Raw genomic sequence first — 23,402 nt, forward strand, 5'->3', positions numbered from 1 at the left:
TTTTTTGGGCACAAAGTCACACGTTACATGCCCCAGTTTGCCAAAATCACATCCATGATACCATTACTCCTCTAAATTCAAATGTGGCACAAGGCACATAAGCCATTGTTTGGTGAAAACTACACTAGAAATCAGTGCAGGTTTGAATGCAGATTTTGAGGCTATTCTGCATCTTTATTTCAGCCTGAAAACCAGCTCCCACTGGAATTAATTCAGTTCAATTGGAAGTGGTTGTCACTTTGCATTTAGTGCTGAAAAAACAGGATATGTTACTTGATATGTGTAAAGCCCCTCAGTTTCAAAACGTGGAGCTAAAAATCACTTATGTCCATTTTAAATCTGTATTTGGTGCTGATCAGTATGGCAAATTGCATCAAAATCAGAGCCATATCAGCCATGGATTCAGCACTGATTTTGAGGTTGAATCATTCCCTAAGTAATAACATATTTTATTCCAATTTTACAGGTTAAACGATTCCCATTTAATGCTTACCTAATATAAGGTTCTTAATCAGCTTTGGCTCATCTTCCCTCTTATACTCCAGCATTCCTTGGAAGTCTTTCTCTTTACGGGGAATATTAAGTGGGCGGATTGGCTCATCTACTATTTGACCAGGAGACACATTCTCCATTTGACCAACTAGAAAAGAAATATAAGTTATTAATAATTCTACATATAAAATGATAACATTAAACATTACACACAAGTAGAAACCCTTCTCCACAATTATAATTTCTTAAATGAAAATAGAAAACTTGTAATACTTCACACTACACAGCAGTTCCATTAAAAGCTGGAGAATTACCTTCTAGCTCTCCGATTTTCTTTGCAAACACCTTCAGCTGCTTTTTCAGTTTCCTGACCGTCTTATCTTGCTTTTCAAGTTGCTCCATTAGATCCTACAGATAGTAACATAACTTAATAACAACACCCTCCTAAACACAATCAAATACTACATAAAGACGGTTAGTAAAACAAAAACGTGACTGAAGAGTAAGAAAGAAAGTAATAGCGCCATCAAGTGGCTTTCAGTAGCTTACACACTGTGCTAAAATCTAATATGGGGCGGATGTAAAAGTTTCTTCTGTGTTAAAATACTGTAAATTTAAGTAAAAAGTATATTCACTCGTGTACATAATAGAGTGGTTTCCAAGCAGTGGTGGTGGTTATAGACACATCTGTAAGTGTTTTAAAGAGGTATTCCAGAAGAAAAATGTTACATTTTAAAGTGTCCAGGATAAAACTGTCCTTACACATAGGAAATGCTTGCTGAGTTTAGCTGAGACAGCATTTCTCACATGTGGGGATGGAGAACAGGAAGCACTGCTGGGGGGGGGGACCAACACCGCAAGGTGCGTAGAGTTTTTTTTTTTTTTTTTTTATGCCATACTGCCACCCTTGGTACTTAAATGTACAAATTATCCTCAGAATACCTCTTTATTATCATCAATATTAAAAACAGAAAGCCTCCAGAAGATTTATATATTATTTTAAACACATTGCATGATCACCCCTGCTTGCAGGTGCAGCAATGATGGATTGTGAGCCAGCAAGTCTGGGTGCTCAAAAAATAGGGCCCACACCCCTCATTACATCACTACCCACCCAGTCACCACCTGTGATGTCACTAACCTATGTGGAGTCTTAAGCTCTTAAAAACAAAGCATTTTTGTTTTATTTTTTTATCAGCTCATTTTTATTTTCCTTGACAGAGCTATATGGGGGTCTTGTTTTTAGCAGAATTAGTTAACTCTTTCATATTTGGGGTACAGACAACTTTTTGATCCATTTTTATTTTATTCTTTAGGGTCTATTCACACATACAGTATCCAGACCAGATTTGATGCACAGGATTTGATGTAAATGATTTCAATGTAAATTACATAGTTAGCATGGTTGAAAAAAAGACATACGTCCATCAAGTTCAACCAAGAAATTCAAGGGAAGGAGTGTGGTGGGATAAAGGGGAAGGGATGGGATTTTATATTTCTGCATAAACATTAAAGTTATTTTGCTCCAGGAATGTATCTATCCCTGTTTTAAAGCTATCAATTGTTCTTGCTGTGACCAGTTCCTGAGGTAGACTGTTCTATAAGTTCACAGTTCTTATGGTAAAGAAGGCGTGTCGCCCCTTGCGAATAAACCTTTTCTTCTCCACACAAAGGGAGTGCCCCCTCGTCCTTTGAGGGGGTTTAACCCGGAACAGTTTTTCTCCATATTTTTTTGTAAGGGCCATTTATATATTTATATAAGTTGATCATATCCCCCCTTAAACGTCTCTTCTCAAGACTAAACAATTGTAACTCTTCTAATCTTTCCTCATAGCTAAGAGGTTCCATGCCCCATATTAGTTTAGTCACATGTCTCTGCACCTTCTCCAGCTCCACAACGTCCCTTTTATGGACTTGTGCCCAAAACTGAACAGCATATTCCAGGTGAGGCCGTACCAATGCTTTATAAAGGGGGAGTATTATGTCCCTGTTCCTTGAGTCCATGCCTCTTTTGATACATGACAATATCCTGCCGGCTTTGGAAGCAGCAGCCTGACATTGCATGCTATTCTGTAGTCTGTGATCCACAAGTACACCCAGATCCTTCTCTACCAGTGACTCTCCCAGTTTAATCCCCCCTAAGACATATGACGCATGCAGGTTATTAGTACCCAGATGCTTAACTTTACATTTATCCACATTGAACCTCATTTGCCAAGTGGAAGCCCAGACACTTAGTCTATCCAAGTCATCTTGTAACTTATGCACATCCTCCATAGACTATACCATGCTACAAAGCTTGGTGTCATCTGCAAAGATAGAAACAGAGCTGTTAATGCCATCCTCTATATCATTGATAAATAAATTAAACAACAGCGGGCCCAGTACTGAACCTTGGGGTACACCACTAATAACTGGGGACCAATCAGAGTACGAATCATTGACCACCGTTCTCTGGGTATGATCCATAAGCCAGTTTTCAATCCAGTTGCAAACTAAAGTTTCCAAGCCCAAAGACCTTAACTTACCTATCAGACGTCTATGAGGGACAGTATGAAATGCTTTTACAAAATCCAAAAACACTATATCCACAGCCATTCCTCTGTGAAGGCTTCTACTCACATCTTTATAAAAGCTAATTAGATTAGTTTGACAACTTCTGTCATTAGTAAACCCATGCTGGCTATCACTTATAATACTATTATCCCCTATGTATTCCTGTATGTAATCCCTTATAAGTCCTTCAAACAATTTACCCACAATGCATGTTAAGCTTACTGGTCTATAATTACCTGGGGAAGACCTAGAGCCCTTTTTGAAGATTGGTACCACATTCGCCTTGCGCCAGTCCCTCGGCACAATACCAGACACAAGAGAATCTCTAAATATCATGAACAAGGGTACAGAAATTACTGAACTTAGTTCTCTACGAACTCTTGGATGTAATCCATCCGGTCCCGGAGATTTTCTTACATTTACTTTACTTAATTTACCTTGCACCATCTCTATAATAAGCCAGTTCAGTACATTACTTTACCAGCATAGGCCCGGCCTGCGTCAGCTCCTCCCTCTTCCTTGGTATATACAGAACTTAAGAACCCATTCAGTAGCTCTGCCTTCTCTTGATTGCCAGTGACCACCTCCCTATTATCATTATTAAGGGGTACAACATGTTCTGTCCTTGTTTTTTTGCAATGATATATCTAAAAAAAAATATTTAGGATTTGTTTTGCTTTCTTTGGCCACCTGTCTCTCATTTAGAATTTTTGTTGTTTGTATTACATTTTTTACAGATTTTAGTAAGCTCTTTGTACTTTGTAAATGCTATAGCTGACCCCTCAGATTTATATTTTTTGAAGGTTTTTATTGTTTATTGCACTTTTAACATCAGTTGTCAGCCATGTAGGATTTAGTTTTAATAGTTTACATTTGTTCCCCTTAGGAATAAATTTAGCTGTATAGCTATTCAGAGTTGATTTGAAAATTTCCCATTTACCTTCTGTATCAGTATTTGACAACACCTCCCCCCAGTCTATGTCCTGTAGTGCAGCTCTCAGTCCAGATAAATTTGCCTTTTTATGGTCTATTTATACGTACAGTATTCTGCGCAGATTTGATACGCAGGATTTTCTGCTGCAGATTTCAATGTAAACTGAATGACTGAACACAGCTTGAAATCCTGCACATCAAATCTGCACAGAATACTGTATGTGCGAATAGACCCTTAAAGTTATCCGTTTTTGCCCTCCCGGCCTGTCTTTGTTTTCTACACTTTAAGCCAAAAGTAACTATATTGTGGTCGCTATTACCAAGGTTTTCCCGCACAGTTACATTACCAATCAGCTCTGCGTTGTTGGAAATGATCAGATCCAACAAGGCATCACTTCTTGTTGGGTCCACCACAAACTGGCCCATAAAATTATCCTGCAATAAATTTAGGAATTGTCGCCCCTTTGTTGTTTTAGCCAACCCCGGACCCCAATCTATATCTGGATAGTTAAAATCTCCCATTATTACCACTGTACCGGCCCAGGCAGCCCACTCTATTTGTTTATGCAGCTGACCTTCTATCTCCTCAGTGGTGTTGGGGGGGGGGGGGGGGTCTATAGATTACATCAAATTATCTTTTCAGTGTTTGCTTCCTTTTGTACCCACAGTGATTCCGCATCCTCAAATCATCACACGCCATGGCATCGTTCACACTGACTTTCATAACGCTTCTAACATACATACACCACCACCTTTCCTGTTCACCCTATCCTTGCAAAACAATGTAAACCCCTGCAGATTAACGGCCCAGTCATGCGAGGAGTCCAGCCATGTCTCAGTGACCCCAACTATATCAATATGTTCCTCCAGTATCAAGGCCTCAAGCTACCCCATTTTATTTGCTAGGCTTCTGGCATTTCTGAACATGCCCTTTACATTTCCATCAAGTTTTATATATACAATCTCACTAATGAGATTTTTTGAGTTATTGGGGCTAATTGAATCCATTGAATTATTGTTGCTAATGGGAGTTTGAGTTATTATTGCTAATGTTATTTTTTAAGTTATTGAGGCTAATTGTATTTTTTTTAGTTATTGGGGTTACAATTATTTGGGCTACATTTATTTGCACTGGTTTCGCTGGTTTGTAACACCTGGATCTCCTTATCCACTGCTCTTAACCTCCCCTACATGTCGCCTCTCCACCCGCCATTATTCCTGACCCCTCTCTAACCTAGCCATCCCACTATCTGCTAGCTTTGCTTAATTGTGCTCCCCCCACTTACCTAGTTTAAATACTCTGCTGACGGCCTTCAAGCCCCTTCCCATAGACTTGCATTGAAGGGGCGTGGCCATGATGTCATGTCATGAGGGGCAAGGCTGACCCCGGCAGTGTGAAAACAGCATTCGAAACATTTACTTCCGAACGCTGGCCAGTGAAGTACCCCTTTAATTTATTACCCATCCGCAGGTGTACTACAGACTAGGGGAAAAAAATGCAAAGGTGGTTTTAACTTGGATGTGATGTAGCTCTATCTGCAATTAATTGACTGAATACAGCTTCAAATCCTGTCCATCAACTCTGCGCAGCATACTAAACATGTGAATAGACCCTTAGGCAGCAAAAACAAAAAGAAATGGTTTACTGGCACTCAATTTATAGGGCTGGCAATCACTTTTGACATCACCTAATGCCAGGACCCCAACTGTGAAGTTATCACCTGTAATACTAATAAAAATAATGAAGACTTAAAAGGGGGAAGTCAGGAAATGTCACTGCCATTGCCCATTATTGTAGATTGTATTGTACATTGTTCCACCTATGACATTCACATGTCTGGGATGTCGTCAAGTGCACTGGTAAAATACACTGGAACAATAGATAAAAAGCTCGGAATGTATTATCTTAAGACTTCCTAAACACAATTCCTCCACATTGTCCCCTTGTCTTCAGTACAGTTCTTAAAATAAAATAAATAAATAAATAACATGTCAGTCTTGCATATATTTATATGTTAATAGGAATAACACTATATAGTATTTTATCCCCAAAATGAGTAATGTTTCTATCCCTATTAAAGAGGCCTCCAATCCCATTTAATAATCTAGTTGCCTGCCTGTGAACACTCTAGTATGACTTTACAGGACCACTAAGATGGCAGAAGTGGGGGTCTTTATTAGGTCTTCAGCTGCCATGACTACTCATTGATATCCTTCAATCCTCATCTGCATTCTGTGACCTGGTGACAGTGGGAGTCTCCTACTCTCTATCTAGCCATTTAGATACCATATCTTATACTGACTGTGGCATCTAAGTGGATCTGACTTTATCTCCAATCCCAGACTGTTGCAGCATGTTCTCTGCTATAAAAGACAGCTGCTACATGCAAACAGAGCAAACTCAGCATTTGAGCTCACTGCATACACATCCGAGTGCCATAAAATAGATTACAAGAGATTAAAAAAAATATTAAATTAAAGGGAATGTTACATCCATGGGAAAGTTTGTACATCCAGAAAAAGAAACAACAGGGTATGTGTTGGGAAAGTTAAGTTACAGTTGTTTTTATTTTACCATTAAGCAGGTACCTTTTTAACTTAACAATAAGGATGGGAAACCTTTATGTGACAGATTCTTAAGATGGTGAAGAGTCCATATGGACATTGCATATGAACTGGCAAAATACCTCTCCTATATTACCAAGGGCCAGAGTCCAATGACCTAAGGATTAATATTAGAATGAAATCACAGGATTAGAAGAAAAATACTTACTCTGTTGACCAGAAAGACAACGGAGCTGATATCTAAGCCGCTGCACTCTATACAGGGTCATATGGACATATAATGTGATTGGCTTACTGAACATGCAATTTGCCATTAGCTGGAGTTAGTAAGAAAATGTGCAGTTGTCACAGGACTTAACATGAAGACATGAAACAATGAGACGGAAAGCTGTGGGGGTAATGGACACAACGCAGCCTCTTCACACACACGTATCTGGACAGGCAGCCAGGCAGGCTGAATTACTGTTAGTTCTCTAGGACACGGCTAAGGCGACAGAACAATCAGGCACATGATTTACATACAATGATCCGTCTGTAAAGTGAAATCCGGTACGACTGATACTTCATGGGATCATCTGCATATAACTCCTCAAAATACTGAAAAAACAGGCAGAATGGATGCACCCTCTTTCTGTAGTAGGTTACTTAATAAATGTTATTCAATATGTCCACTGACTGTGCACCACATTAATACATTATTTTGGCTGAAGCAAATATAGCATAATCTCATTCTTATGCATTTATCTTGCTTTGTGGACTCTTCTTACATTCCTACAATACTAATATACATTACAAGGTGGTAATATTAACAAGCATCATACAGGGTATTAACAATAATAATCCCTTCTATAAGTCATCTTAACCATCTGTAGGTCCCTGGCCACTGGTTTGGGAGTCGGGAGTCCCCCATGTGGCTCTCCAGCTGGTTGCAGCTTTAGATACTACTATGTACTTAGAACTAACTTAGTACTAGGGTCAAACCATAATCACTGCTAGTTAATACAGGGGTAAGAGCCATAGCCCCTTAATATTCTTTTTACATTTTGTTATATTTAATGTGGCCCAGTATGACCTTTCATTGTTTATAACTTATAAACAACAAGTCCCCTGGGGATTCCAGGTACAATCAGCAACTTTTAGGGGTGCTCCTCCAAAGGGGTTAACCCTAAAACTAGAAATCCCCCCGTTTAAAACTTCAATGCTTTATTATATCTCTTAAATGAAAATGGAAGACAAAATAAGTGTTTGGTGCACATTTAAAAACACGACCGCTGCTCAGCTGGTGCTATCTGTGAGTCCTCTGATATATCAGACTTCCACTATTTTGGGATAGCTTTTTAGCTATGGACTCACATATGTATTGATTTAGATGCTGGCTTTATGGTCGCTAATTAAAATAAGTTGCTAGCCATGCGCCCCCCGACTTTTCATCAGCTCACGCTGACTTTATCAAGGGAGTCCGGCTTTGGGGGAGCACCCCTAAAAGTTGTTGATTGTTTATAACTGGCTCACAACCTAAAGAGCAGGGAACTATAACTAACTACCAAACCTCTTCATAATTTATGGGCCTAGAGGGTATGGACATCGTTCCAAAGATTTTATGCATTGCTCTAGCACAGTTATATATATATATATATATATATATATGTTTGAAAATGGTTCCAGGAGGAGCTGAAACGTTGTAATGCCTAACACGAGAAAATAAATCAAATATTTTATTTTTTTTTCTCGAGTGCTGCGCCAATGGTTGGTTTCTATGCTATGGATGGACTTTGATGGGGTCTTTGTGAGCACTGGCACCGCACATACTAAGGACTGATAAGTAGTGCTGCAAATTCTATTTGGTTTGTATATATTACACACATATATATATATATATATATATATATATATATATATTACACATGTATTTATATATATAGTTATATATATATTATTGATAACAAATATCCTTTCACTATTGAACAAGTACAAACAAGCAAAATGATGCTCTGTAACACCCCTTGGCAAAAATGCCTATACATTTACAGTATGGCGCTGACACTATGTATGCTTTACCCTAAAAGGTAGTGGACCAGGAAAGGTCCCTGCTTTTATTTAGGCCCCTACAAAAAAGTTTTTAATTAAGTGTATGGAGCGGGATTGGCACTTGGCTTAAGTGCCTTTTCATGGCTGGATTAATGTGCAGGCAAGGCTGTACAAACAATCGCTGGATCATTCGTGTGGCCCTTCCCTTTCATCCTTATTGGTCACACACCAGTTTACACAGGGTGATGTATGGTTACCTAATAATGATATTTTAATATGCTAAAATAATGCGATCAGCTGTGGCTTTTGCTTGTTTGTCGGCTTATTATTAGGCTTATTATGTAGGACAACATCATCCTGGTTAGGCGATAATTGCCCTGTGTATTAGGTCCCTATTGAACACTGGTAATAAATTATACTATAATTTAAATGTTACAAGTAACCTTAATTCCCATCTGAGGGGTTTTGTGAGATTGGGGCATTTGTGTAGCCAGAGAGGATGTAAGGGCCAAATCTTTAGAAAATAAAACAGGGGGCCTTTCCTGATAATAGTCTCTTTAAAGAAGATATATATGTCGACAGAAAAGCCCCTTAAACTACAGTAACCGGTAAACAGCTTAAAAGACGTTCATTCTGAACCTGTAATTTTTATCTTTCTACTCGCATGCATTTCCCACGCTCTAAGCCTACAATTACTCGAGTCTTACTAAGCATCACTATTAGGTTTCTGAGCTTAGTAGTCCTCTGTATGCATCAGCATGCTCTTTTTGCAGGCACAGAGCAGGGGAAAGCTAGTGCCCAAAAAGATACAAATGATAGGGTCAGAATCAGCGTCTTTTAACTTATTTAGGCTGCATTCACAAGGGCGTCTAGACTAGAGATGAATGAACTTACAGTAAATTCGATTCGTCACGAACTTCTCGGCTCGGCAGTTGATAACTTATCCTGCATAAATGAGTTCAGCTTTCAGGTGCTCCCGTGGGCTGGAAAAGGTGGATACAGTCCTAGGAGACTCTTTCCTAGGAATGTATCCACCTTTCCAGCCCACCGGAGCACCTGAAGGCTGAACTAATTTATGCAGGAAAAGTCATCAACTGCCGAGCCGAGAAGTTTGTGACGAATCGAATTTACTGTAAATTCGCTCATCTCTAGTCTAGACCCATCCCGTTCTTCTCCCGTCAAAAATAAAAGCGGACATTTAAAAAAACGGACAATAACTGATGCAAACGGATGTTATCCATTTGTATCCGTTATTGTTCAGTTATTAAACCAAAAAAAATGTGTTCAGAAGTAAAACCGGATCAAAAAACGGATTGCAAACGGATGACATTAAAGGCTCATCCGTTTTCCATAGACTTCAATGTTAAATTTACTGCATCCGTTTTTTTCTTCCTTTTTTTTTGACGGGAGAGAAAATACTGCATGCACAGTCTTTTCTCCCGTAAAAACTACCGGAAATGAGAGCAGGCGGGTGCAAACTGATGTCAAAGGATTGCAAAAAAATCCCATTGACATCAATGGGATTATTTTACATCAGTTTCTAATCCGTTTACAAGCAGCAACAACGGAACTTAAAAGGGGAAAATAAACGGCAGTGTGAACGCACCCTAACTGATTATTTTAAAGGGGTAGTCTAGTGGTGAAAAACGTATCCCCTATCCTAAGGATAGGGGATAAGTTTGAGATCGCGGGGGGTCCGTCCGTTGGGGCCCCCTGCGATCTCTCTGTACGGGGGCCAGGCTCTCCGGCCAGATAGCGGATGTCGACCTCCGCACGAAGCGGCGGCCGACACGCCCCCTCAATACATCTCTATGGCAGATCCGGAGATTGCCGAAGGCAGGGCTTCGGCTCTGCCATAGAGTTGTATTGAGGGGGCGTGTCGGCCGCCGCTTCGTGCGGAGGTCGACACGCCCCCTTCCCGCGGGCTGTCAGGGCACCGTGCAGGAGATCGCAGGGGGACCCAGCGGTCGGACCCCCCGCGATCTCAAACTTATCCCCTATCCTTAGGATAGGGGATAAGTTGTTCACCACTGGGTCACCACTGGACTACTCCTTTAATATAGATTTGGAGGTGACAGAGTCCATTTAAAGCGGTTAACCAGTCAACTACTATATGCTAACCTACAAAATGTTATGTATGTTAGCTAGAACTAGGGGCTGTAAAACAAAAGTAGGCCCACAGGATGAGACTACACAGGATATGTTTGTAGTCTGTTACCATGGAGACCTATAGGTCTGGATGAAAGCTGATAGGATATTTTTTTATGAAATAATTTTATTTTTATTTTAGCTACATCAGAGAGAAAAAAAAGACTGGTTGTGATGATGGACACACTGTAACCTCCATATTTACTACTAAAAGTAATGAAAAACTAAAAATGCATCTGAATAATTTATGATCTGCAATGATCTAAAGATTGAGCTTGTCTGTAAAGTCAGATCTAATCCTTTTAGATAACATACCAGGTTCTCATTGGTCAGCCGGGTGATCTCATGCTGTAAACTGGCTTCAATGCGAGCCTCAGGAGGCAACTGGAGGTTCTGGGCAAGGAGCTGCTGCTGATGATTGTTCTCCTCCTTCAGACCTTGTATCTCTCCTCTGAGAGATTCCACCTCATTTTCATAGGTCTTCTTCTGAGCCTGAAGCTGCGACTCTAGGACCCTACAATGCATCAAGACAGGGGTAGACATTTAATACCCACGTTTACCATCCATCACGAGCAATCCTAGCACCAGCAGCAAAGCTCCATCTCACCACAGCATGCTATACAACCCATCAGTAGAAGAATTATTACAGCAACCATTTAGGACAGCACTTAAATAGTAGATAAGGATATACGAGAAGGTCAAAGAGAAGCTAGGAAGGTTATGGAACAAAATCATTATTATTAGCATTTCAAACACACATTATAATAACCATTAGTAATCTGTTACAAATGAAGGCAAATATCTTATTATGCTTTATTCTTTTTCAAAATACTAGGGATCGCCTTAGACCAGTGTTTCCCAACCAGGGTGCCTCCAGATGGTGCAAAACTACAACTCCCAGCAGGCCCGGACAGCCGAAGGCTGTCTGGGCATGCTGGGAGTTGTAGTTTTGCAACACCTGGAGGCACCCTGGTTGGGAAACACTGCCTAAGGGTACATTCACACGCGCGGATTTACAGCGTATTTTACGCTGCAAATCCGCTGGTGAAGGCCCGCCGTATGCTGGCTTTATATGTGCCTGCTGGTAGCGGCAATACGCCGCTACCAGCAGACACACTGCGATGTGAGAGCCGCAGTATACTCGCACATCGCGGGAGCTCTCTGTCTAGCTCAGAGCAGGGAGAGCGGCCGCGATGTGCGAGTAAGCCGCGCACATCGCTGCACTGTGTCTGCTCTTAGCGGCGTACTGTCTCTACCAGCAGGCACATATAAAGCCAGCATACAGCGGGCCCTTCAATAGCGGATCCGCAGCTAAATACGCTGCGATAATCCGCGCGTGTGAACGTACCCTTAGGGTGGGTTCACAACATGATTTTGCTATATGGTTTCATAAAAAAAAAAAAAAAACGTATGCAACCGTTCAGAAAACCGTGCCCATAGACTTCCCATTCAAAACTGTACGCTCCATAATGTATACATTATTGTTCTGGGTGAAAAACCGTATTAAATCGTATACGTTTTTTTTTTTTTAAGTCAATGGGAACCGTACAGAACCGTTTGTGCGTACGGTTCCATCCGGTTTTCACAATATGGTTTTTGACTTAGCACAGTTTTTTTTCTTGGAATTTCAATCAAGTGAAACTTTATTCATAATGGAGTGAACCAGACATCATTTTTCAAACTGTATACAGATAAAAATTTGTACACACATTTTGATACAGTTTAGTCAGGTTTTGAGGAAAACCTGATACGGGGAACTGTATTGCAAAAACGTGGTGTGAACCCAGCCTTAGACCAACTAATGTAGTCACACTTCTAATGGATTCCTAAGCAGGGGTTGATAAAGTGGCACAGAGGGCACAGGCCCAAAGCCTCCAGCTGCCCAACTCCTATGTCTTATGCTGTTTCAGTGTTGTCCATGAAGACAAAGGGTGAGTGCATCTCAGTATTCAAGCCAGCTAGACCGTGTATGGCTGAATAAAATATCCATACAATATCCCTGTGATAAAGCTGACCCAGCAGAGCACAGAACAGTTTGTGTTGCAATTGGTACCTTATGAGTAAATCTAATGTAGGCTTCAGGCCTGTAACTGAAAGAACTGATAATTCAACATCGGTGTAAGATAATGTATTAAAACATTTTTTTTAATGTTTTGTGTATACTTAATAACCTTTAATATGTCTCTTTTAACAATTCCCATTGAACTGATAGCATACTAATTTCTACAGATCAGATAAAAGGAGAAAAGCAGGGCTATAAACTGTAAGAATTGCATCTTGATCGACTCCACATCAGGAATCATGGAATCCTGTTCCTAGCATTCTACAATTAACTTATTTCCACTATCTAAACATTTATGAGCTCTCCATTTAAAGAGTACTATCATGAAAAAAAACTTTTGATATGTTTTACATTAATGCATTTGGGACACTTTCCTAAATGCATATCATAAAAATATATATATATATATATATATATATATATATTATTGAGAAATTTAGGTTTGAGAAATCCACCACTAGGGGTCTCCCTAGATAGTCTTTTATAGATTTCGGACTCCTGCCTGGTCTGGCATGAGTCGGAAATCTCAGACTGCAGCCGGGCCACGTGACGCACACAGCGCTGCTCCCTGCCTGCCAATCAGACAGGCAGGAGCTAGTGCTGTACGCGCAGCAGAGCAGAGAGTGCTCCTGACATGGCCGGCCGCCTCATCAGGCTCCTGGAGAAGGAGAGCCGTCGAGCGCTGGCCATATGTCAGTGCAGCGCTGCTCTGAATTAGGATCGGGTCTGCCTTCCTTTACTCTGATCTGAGGTCTTCTTAATCCAAGTAAGTGATGGGCATACATTTGAACATTTGTGTTTCACAAATAGTGTGCCTCCAGCTCTAGCAGTAGTTTTGAACCAGCTGGAGGCACCATGGTTGTGAAACACTAATATATATATGTAGAAAGAGAAAGAGAGGAAGAAGGGCGGAATTAGCCCAGCCAGGCTTCAGATGACGTTGCGCTTGCCAGGCCACTCCCCCTTCCTTTATTGCTCACAGCAGAAGAAATGAGCAGCCTTAGTGAGGGGGAAAAAAGGTATTTATGAGCATTTTTAAGTAGAAGTGAAGACAAGGATATCGTTCGTGAGTGTCAGATGGGGGGGGGGGGGGGGTAGGGAGATTAGGGACAGTTTAGTAGATGATAGGTACTTTATAATCTTGGTATGTGGTACTACCATAATTCCTAGGAAGCAATGCCCACTGTTTTGGAGTTATACAAGACACAAGATCTATCTTCCACTCCCTATCTTCAGTCCCTTTCACAATCTTCTCACCTGCACCTCAAAAACATTTTTTGAATCTGCCCTTTTCTTACTGTTGAAACTCTTATTATTGCTTTTATTCATTCTCGTCTTGACTATTTTAAGGGGGTTATCCAAGAATTTTTTTTTTCTTTTATATCAACTGGCTCTCCACAAAGTTAAACAGATTTGCAAATTTCTTCTATTAAAAAATCTTAATCCTTCCAGTACTTATGAGCTGCTGAAGTTGGGTTGTTCTTTTCTGTCTGACAACAGTGCTCTCTGCTGACATATCTGCTTCTCTCAGGAACTCTCCGAAGCATTAGAGGTTTCCTATGGGGATTTGCTCCTGAGACAAGCAGAGATGTCAGCAGAGAGCACTGTTGTCAGACAGAAAAGAACAACTCAACTTCAGCAGCTGATAACTGCAGGAAGGATTAAGATTTTTTTTTTTTTTATAGAAGTAATTTACAAATCTGTTTAACTTTCTGGAGCCAGTTGATATGGGAAAAAAATGTTTTTTCCTGGAATACCCCTTTAAATCTTTACCAAATCAGCCTTCCCTTGTCTAAACTTCCTCCTCTTCAGTCCATTATTAATCCCTAAACTATTTATTCTATAATTTTAGTGTTGGCCATGAATATGATTTTGTTAATAGAAGACAGAAAGACTGAAATTCTTTTCATAAGATAAAAAGAAAAAAAAGAAAAAAACAACATGGACCACTAGAGGGCAGATGTTTAAAAGAATAATTGGGGAGATTGTACAGTAATCCCTCAAGTTACAATATTAATCGGTTCCAGGACGACCATTGTATGTTGAAACCATTGTATGATGAGACCAGAACTCTATGGAAACCTGGTAATTGGTGCTAAAGGCACCAAAATGTCATCCAAAAATAGGAAAAAGTGAGAATTAAAGATAAATAAGTAGATAACTAATATAGATAAAGCAAATCCTTACATATAAAAGTAAGAAAGATCTGCTGGGAGCTGTAAATCGCTCTCTATGTCAGTGTTTCCCAACTAGGGTGACTCCAGCTGTTGCAAAACTACAACTCCCAGCATGCCCGGACAGCCAAAGGCTGTCCGGGCATGCTGGGAGTTGTAGTTTTGCAACAGCTGGAGGCTCCTTGCTTGGGAAACACTGGTCTATGTAGAGGACAGGAGCTTCTTCAGGGTCCTGTACAGTACACGCAATGTCCTAAAAAAGTAACATGGAGTCGCCCTCACCTGATGTCCAAAGGAGCAGCTAACCCTGGTACAGGTAAAGTAAACAGAACATGTAATAATTATACCTCCCTGTACTGTAGGGGGCGCTACCAGACACCAGTCAGTGCACGCACTTCAGGAATACAGGTGATTTACCAGTAAATTGCCCATTCTGATTGGTCGGTTCTTCCAGCCATTCACACGTTTCACAGATCTGGACTGTCTGTAGTATTGTATGTCGAGTCTGGTTTCAAGTTAGAATGGTCCAGAAAAGACCATTGTATGTTGAAACTATTGTATGTTGAGGCCATTGTAAGTTGAGAGATCACTGTATTGCATTTATAGAATGGCAACACATCATCATTACCGAGCAACAGCAGTAAGCAAAATGTGCTGGGCACACCATCGAAATGTGTTTATCTGCTTGAAACTTCTATACCCTGTACCAGTTAAAGCAAGCAGCAGTCAAATGTGAACAGACACAAGCCAGACAGAAAATAAGCCAAACTGCATGCTACTGAGGAAACCCACCACGATACCCAGTTGTGTGCCCTTAAACCTGCACCATAAAGTGTGGGGTTTCTGGGTTATGTGCTCTTGGATTATTATTCACTTGGAGCAGAAATTATTGGATGAATATTTAACTATTAAAGTCATAGAAGCCAATTTCTTTTTTTCCATCATGCTCAATATTCTGAGCTCCTATTTTGTGCTTGGTTTAAGCTTTTGCCATTGTTAGTAATATGAAAAAAGCAGATCACATATCCCCATGGTGATGATTCTGGTAACCTGTTGGCCTGTTTTAACCCTTCATACACCAGCCAGAGCTCTCCATCCTCGTTCAGCACATGGTAATCCTGCGGTAGGGTTCTTTTTGAAATGATTAAAAAAAAATAATAATGAAATCATTGAATGAAGAAGATGAAGAAAATAGAACAAATCAATGAAAATCTGACCATGCAAAACCATTTTCCATGCAATATGAGAATGCCAATAGATTCCTAAAAATGGCAGATCAGTTCCCCTCAGTTTCTCAGTGGAAACGACTAGTTGATGCAGTTATTCCAAAATTATTATTTGAAAAAGTGGTTTATTAGCATTATAAACACACAGGGGGAGATGAATCAAAACCTGGCCAGAGGAAAAGTTGCTGAGTTGCCCATAGCAACCAATCAGATTGTTTCTTTTAACTTTTCAGAGGCCTTTTCAAAAATAAAAGAAGTGATCTGATTGGTTGCTATGGACAACTCAGCAACTTTTACTCTGGACAGGTTTTGATAAATTTCCCCCACCGTGTTTACATTTTGGGATTTTAGAATTATTCTTCTATTGCAGTGGTAGAGCCTTCTGTTTAAAGGGGTACTCCGCCCATAGACATCTTATCCCGGGGACCCCCGATATCTCGGCTGCGGCACCCCAGACATCCGGTGCACAGAGCAAACTTTGCTCCATGCCGGATGACTGGCGATGCGTGGGCTTGTGACGTCACGGCCACGCCCCCTCAAGTCTATGGGAGGGGGCGTGGCGGACTACACAAACCCTCCCATAGACTTACATTAAGGGGGCGTGCCCATGATGTCACGAGTGGGGCGTGGCGTGACATTCCGAGCCTCCGGCGCTGCACCCGATGCTCTAAACGGTGGGACCCCCGCGATCAGACATCTTATCCCCTATCCTTTGTATAGGGGATAAGATGTCTAGGGGCGGAGTACCCCTTTAAAAACCTTGTGGTAGATTTATTACCATGAAGAGACTTGTGTTTTTCTTTAGGTTAGTTTAAAGGTCTCCTTAGTATTTCAGTGAGGACTCCATAATCTCTAGTCTATGGAGCCTTTTTCAATAAAATTCTTTACAGTTTTTACTCTTACTTTATTGCAATCTTATGTGTAAAACCATTCTATACCCCTTTATTCTGGACTTTTCAGAACATCTACCCAAGTACCTTATATAAACATAGCATTTTCATGGTGACAAGTTCCCTTTAATATAACTGCACTTAAGCGTGTGCTGCACATTTCTAATTGCAATTACAAAGAATATTACGTGTTCTATTATATCTAACACACTCGGCAATAGATTGTCGTTTTATTTGGTTTGCACCTATACAATCTTACTAGATGTGTAGATGTGGTGTTACCATATGGCATATTACTTTAACATCAAGATCACTGGGGTATTTCCTACTTGGGGGAGACATATTTTTGCAGAAGGCTCAGATGCACAGCTCGAGCCCCACAGGTATATAGCTCCCAACTTGTGTATGTAACTTCTCCAGTACCATAAGTCATATACACTAAATATAAATGGCATACGTTAGTAGTGCTTACTATTACTACAGTCTTTGTCTTTAGCACATGGTTAACATTTCTCTTACCTCTTTAATGGATAAAGCTGGTGCACATACCAAAGATGGACTGATCAGTACAAAGTAATACACATCCATATAGCGTTCAGTTTAGACTATAGGTTTCAGCATCCTTAATACAACTTACTTGTTGGTTTCCTTCATGCCAGTATAAGCCTGAGCAATCTCCCTGTGGTCCTTCATTTTCTGTACATCTTCAGAGATAGCTAATGTGTCTGTCATAGTGTCCTAAAATAATACAGCATATAGTTATTACTGGAAGTATAAATCTAATTTACATGAATGTGATCAAGAATAATCTCTAATCTCCTCCATTCAGCAGGGTACTGTAGCTTGGACCTCTGGTGTCATCTGCAGTAATACATATATGATGGCCCCACAACCTGCTTTCTGAAAACTGAAGAAACCATGACCGAGTAGCATGAAGGCCTTTTTATCAACCATTTAAAGTCTGGCTTTTACAATAGATAATACCTGCAGAAATATGATTTCATATGCTGACTGCTTGGATTAAAGGGGTACTCCGCCCCTAGCATCTTATCCCCTATCCAAAGGATAGGGGATAAGATGTCAGATCGCCGGGGTCCCGCTGCTGGGGACCCCCAGGATCTCCGCTGTGGCACCCTGCTATCATTACTGTGCGTAATGACGGGCAATACAGGGGCCGGAGCATCGTTATGTCACAGCCCGCCCCCTCAATACAAGTCTATGGGAGGGGGTGTGGCGGCCATCACGCCCCCTCCCATAGACATGCATTGAGGGGCTGGCCATGACGTCACAAGGGGGACGGAGCCGTGATGTCACGAGGGGGGGGCGGAGCCGTGACGTCACGATGCTCCAGCCCCTGTATCGCCGGTCATTACGCACAGAGTGAGCGTGCTCTGTGCAGTAATGATAGCGGGGTGCCGCAGCGGGGGTCCCCAGCAGCAGGACCCTGTCGATCTGACATCTTATCCCCTATCCTTTGGATAGGGGACAAGATGTCTAGGGGCGGGGTACCCCTTTAAGACATCTAGTAAGACATTGCAGTTCTGTGCACGTATAGGAAATCCTCACAAGTCTAATGATTACTTTTACTGGTGAGAAACAATCTATTAAATAATCCTAATAATCACTATATATATATATATATATATATATATATATATATATATATATATAATAAATGCACCATTAGGTAGCAAAATATATTGTTTCTGCTAGACAAGAGAGGTTCAAGCAGTAGAGACCCGGCATCACTGGATATAAACACACGCGCTTATGAAGCTGGGTTAAAGGGCAGCCACCAATCTACATTTCACTCTTTCACTGGTTTAAAACAAAATCTATAAAAGGGGGGAAGCAAATGACAGCATTGACTGTATACGGTATGGTCATTCGTCAGATTAGAACGGCTTCACTTGACAAATGGATTACAGAAGCACTAAGCACAAAAAGCATTATACTTGGCAGCACAAAAAATCTGGTAATTCTCTACCAGCGGTTGTTGTACATTAACAGCAATTGAGGGACAGGCAGCAATTGAGCTTAATACATCAATATCAGCTGTTCAATAAAAGTAAAAGGTTATTGCATTGCATGCAGAAAGCTACGAAAGCAGCAATTGTTACCTTATCATCCTTTATTACCCCAAAGATGAAAAAGGAAAAAAAATAAAAATAATTATTGGTCAGAAAACACTTACCAGCCAGAAAATGGCGCACTGTACTTGACACTATCCTGCACTAAGTACAAACCATCATTAATGGTGGGAATTGAGGCAATAAAGAAAAGGGACTGAACAATACAGGATTCTCAACTCCTCATATTACTGTTCATACTAACTGTACAACTTTTTATTCATTTAAAGGGTACCTCTCATCAAAAAAACTTTTGATATATTATAGATTAATGTATGCAGAATAACTTTACAATTGCATGTTATTAAAAAATATGCTTCTTTCTATTTAATGTTCCACTTTGTAGAAATGACCACTAGGGGTCTCCCTACCAGTCCTGGCAGCAAGCATTTCAGACTCATGCTGGAGTCCTAAACACTACGAGCTGCCAGTCTGCTTTGTTCACAAAGGAGAACACTCAGAGCTGCCAGCCTGCTTTGTTCACAACCTGTTTGGCTGTGAACAAAGCAGGCTGGCAGCTCTGAGTGTTTAGGACTCCAGCATGAGTCAGAAATGCTTGCTGACAGGACTGATCGGGAAAAATACAATAGAAAGAAGCATATTTTTCATTAACATGCTATTGGAAAGTTATTCAACATTCGTTAATCTAAAATATATCAAAAGTTTATTTGATGAGAGGTACCCTTTAAATAAGTTAGGTATAAGTGGTGTAAGGCCCAATTCCCCTACTTGTAGCATGGAGTCATCCCAGCAGAAGGTACAAATATGATGTCAATGAGGCCTAAGCATGGCCAGATGATTTTCAATAGACCTAATATAAAATAGGTATAAAGTTTACCAGTCGCTTTAAAAACGTTTGACATGTCAAAGGTTTTGATCAGTCGGTGTCTGAGTGTTCAGACCCAGACCGATCTCTGGAACGGAACCATGTGGCTGAGCACTTCTTTCCCCACTCTGTGTTTGTGATCTAGACAGTCCCAAAGACTTATTTTGAAAGTCAGTTTTGGTCGTGTGGCACAGAGCAGAGAAAAAAAATGTGCTTAGTGTGCTGTTCTCCTGGCTTGTTCTAGACCAGTGGTCTTCAACCTGCGGAGCTCCAGATGTTGCAAAACTACAACTCCCAGCATGGGAGTTGTAGTTTTGCAACATCTGGAGGTCCGCAGGTTGAAGACCACTGTTCTAGACCCTGATTTTTTAAAGTGACGGTGCCCATTTAGGCAGACGTGATCCATCTCACCTTGTGTGGAATAGCTTCCATTTGACTAACCAGCTGCGATCTGAGAATGAGTACTTCCTCTTTGCGCACTTCCAATTCTTCGCTGACTGATGTCATTTGTTCGAGAAGAACTTTATATACTGGAGCCCCTGGCCCAGACGGATCCGGGGAAACTTTCTCTGTAATGGCCCTTCTTAATTCATTTAATTCATTCTTCAACTTCTTGTTCTCAGATTCCAGTTCCTGACGCTGATAGTAAAAAGAAAGAATACATAAGTCATGTGACAAAAATGCTAATTTTTTGCTTTATTGCCAGAATACACAAGATGAAAGTAAAAATGCATACATTCATGGCACAAATTAACAACTTCTCTTAAAATTTTACTCAATATCATAGAGTGTATTTCATTTAAACATTACTATTACTATTCTCAGATTTGATCACAGCATAATATATGAATAAGATCTAATAGGTCTCAAACATTTAGAACATTTAGTAGCCTATTTTATGTTATCTCTGGAGATATCCTGTGTGAGGAATTGAGCTAAAAATTTATGTAATTGTGTCTGGGACATATCCCCAGATTTTCTATCCATCTTTGCTTACCAATGACGTGGTTCATGTGATCTTTACAGAACAATGAGCTTTGTGTGATTCAGCAACCTTTAGGGTATTTTAATATCCCAGAGTCCATGTCATAAATCAAAATTGGTCCTTATCCCAAAATAAGTATACAACAATAAGCATCCAGACATACACAATTTAAGCAGCTGAGATCTCGACATATATCTTAGCTTTACATTTACACTAATAAGCTAAATGTGGCCTCAAAATCTTTCCCATGCTAACTGTAGCTGGGCTGCCAAAAAGTATACATTGATGTATGGTAGAACACCCCTCCCCCTTAGCCAGAGGATATGGCAAATAAAGTTATTTCACTCTTAAATGCTAAATACATATAAAGCTGTCCACCATTTATTCCCACAGAAAATGAACACCTGTCTTTAAAGGAGTACTCCGGCGCGCACTTTTTTCATGTTATCCCGTCCGGGTCGCAAAATAAAAGAAAACACACTTTCTCTTACCTGCCAACAAACCCCCATAGCTCCGGTACACTCCGCTACAGGTGTTCGGTCCCCGGGCTGTATTCTTCTAACTTTCTGTTAGCCCGGCACGTCACACGGAGCTTCAGCCTATCACCGGCAGAGGCGGGACATCGCTGCGGCCAGTGATAGGCTGAAGCTCCGTGTGACGTGCCGGGCTAACAAAGTAAGAAGAATACAGCCCGAGGACCGAACTCCTGTACCGGAGCTCCGGGGGCTCGTTGGCAGGTAAGAGAAAGTGTGTTTTCTTTTATTTTGCAGTCCGGACGGGATAAAAGGAAAAAAATGCGCGCCGGAGTACTCCTTTAACCCCTTAAGGACGCAGGACGTAAATGTACGTCCTGGTGAGGTGGTACTTAACGCACCAGGACGTACATTTACGTCCTAAGCATAACCGCGGGCATCGGAGCGATGCCCGTGTCATGCGCGGCTGATCCCGGCTGCTGATCGCAGCCAGGGACCCGCCGGCAATGGCCGACGCCCGCGATCTCGCGGGCGTCCGCCATTAACCCCTCAGGTGCCGGGATCAATACAGATCCCGGCATCTGCGGCAGTTCGCGATTAAAATGAACGATCGGATCGCCCGCAGCGCTGCTGCGGGGATCCGATCATTCATAACGCCGCACGGAGGTCCCCTCACCTTCCTCCGTGCGGCTCCCGGCGTCTCCTGCTCTGGTCTGTGATCGAGCAGACCAGAGCAGAAGATGACCGATAATACTGATCTGTTCTATGTCCTATACATAGAACAGATCAGTATTAGCAATCATGGTATTGCTATGAATAGTCCCCTATGGGGACTATTCAAGTGTAAAAAAAAATGTAAAAAAATGTAAAAGTAAAAGTAAAAAAAAAGTGAAAAATCCCCTCCCCCAATAAAAAAGTAAAACGTCCGTTTTTTCCTATTTTACCCCCAAAAAGCGTAAAAAAAAATTTTTATAGACATATTTGGTATCGCCGCGTGCGTAAATGTCCGAACTATTAAAATAAAATGTTAATGATCCCGTACGGTGAACGGCGTGAACGAAAAAAAATTTAAAAAGTCCAAAATTCCTACTTTTTTAATACATTTTATTAAAAAAAAAATTATAAAAAATGTATTAAAAGTTTTTTATATACAAATGTGGTATCAAAAAAAAGTACAGATCATGGCGCAAAAAATGAGCCCCCATACCGCCGCTTATACGGAAAAATAAAAAAGTTATAGGTCATCAAAATAAAGGGATTATAAACGTACTAATTTGGTTAAAAAGTTTGTGATTTTTTTTAAGCGCAACAATAATATAAAAGTATATAATAATGGGTATCATTTTAATCGTATTGACCCTCAGAATAAAGAACACATGTAATTTTTACCAGAAATTGTACGGCGTGAAAACAAAACCTTCCAAAATTAGCAAAATTGCGTTTTTCGTTTTAATTTCCCCACAAAAATAGTGTTTTTTGGTTGCGCCATACATTTTATGATATAATGAGTGATGTCATTACAAAGGACAACTGGTCGCGCAAAAAACAAGCCCTCATACTAGTCTGTGGATGAAAATATAAAAGAGTTATGATTTTTAGAAGACGAGGAGGAAAAAATGAAAACGTAAAAATTAAATTGTCTGAGTCCTTAAGGCCAAAATGGGCTGAGTCCTTAAGGGGTTAAGACATAGTCTCTTTGCACATTTTTTCCTCAAAATAATATTTAACAGCATTTCACATAAACTGTCTAGAGGATTTGCATAATTTCTGTAAAACACTTTGCAGCAAAACTGCATGCGAACACAGGCATGGGGGGTTCACACTACATTTGTAGTTTATGGGTGCCGGATCCGTCCGGAACACCTTTCATTTCAATGAGCCGGCCGATGTCAAACGCTGACCTGGATTGGCTCAT

The 23,402-nt window shown here is 40.6% G+C and overlaps 1 protein-coding gene across 2 annotated transcripts in view; it reads right to left on the bottom strand.

Moving 5' to 3' along the window:
• MYO5A (myosin VA) overlaps positions 1-23,402 on the bottom strand; it is a 198,946-nt gene that overhangs the window by 29,857 nt on the left and 145,687 nt on the right. Inside the window, exons 28-33 of one of the 2 annotated variants that reach the window (XM_056572329.1) lie at positions 20,441-20,668; positions 17,712-17,812; positions 11,038-11,236; positions 7,069-7,143; positions 807-900; positions 494-640 (exon numbers count right to left, since the gene is read on the bottom strand). In XM_056572329.1, the coding sequence (XP_056428304.1) occupies positions 494-640; positions 807-900; positions 7,069-7,143; positions 11,038-11,236; positions 17,712-17,812; positions 20,441-20,668 (844 nt within the window). The remainder of the gene's footprint in view (positions 1-493; positions 641-806; positions 901-7,068; positions 7,144-11,037; positions 11,237-17,711; positions 17,813-20,440; positions 20,669-23,402) is intronic. The other variant, XM_056572328.1, reaches the window with a different exon arrangement.

The sequence above is a fragment of the Hyla sarda genome, chromosome 4 (genome assembly GCF_029499605.1).
Source record: "Hyla sarda isolate aHylSar1 chromosome 4, aHylSar1.hap1, whole genome shotgun sequence".
NCBI classification, from domain to species: domain Eukaryota; kingdom Metazoa; phylum Chordata; class Amphibia; order Anura; family Hylidae; genus Hyla; species Hyla sarda.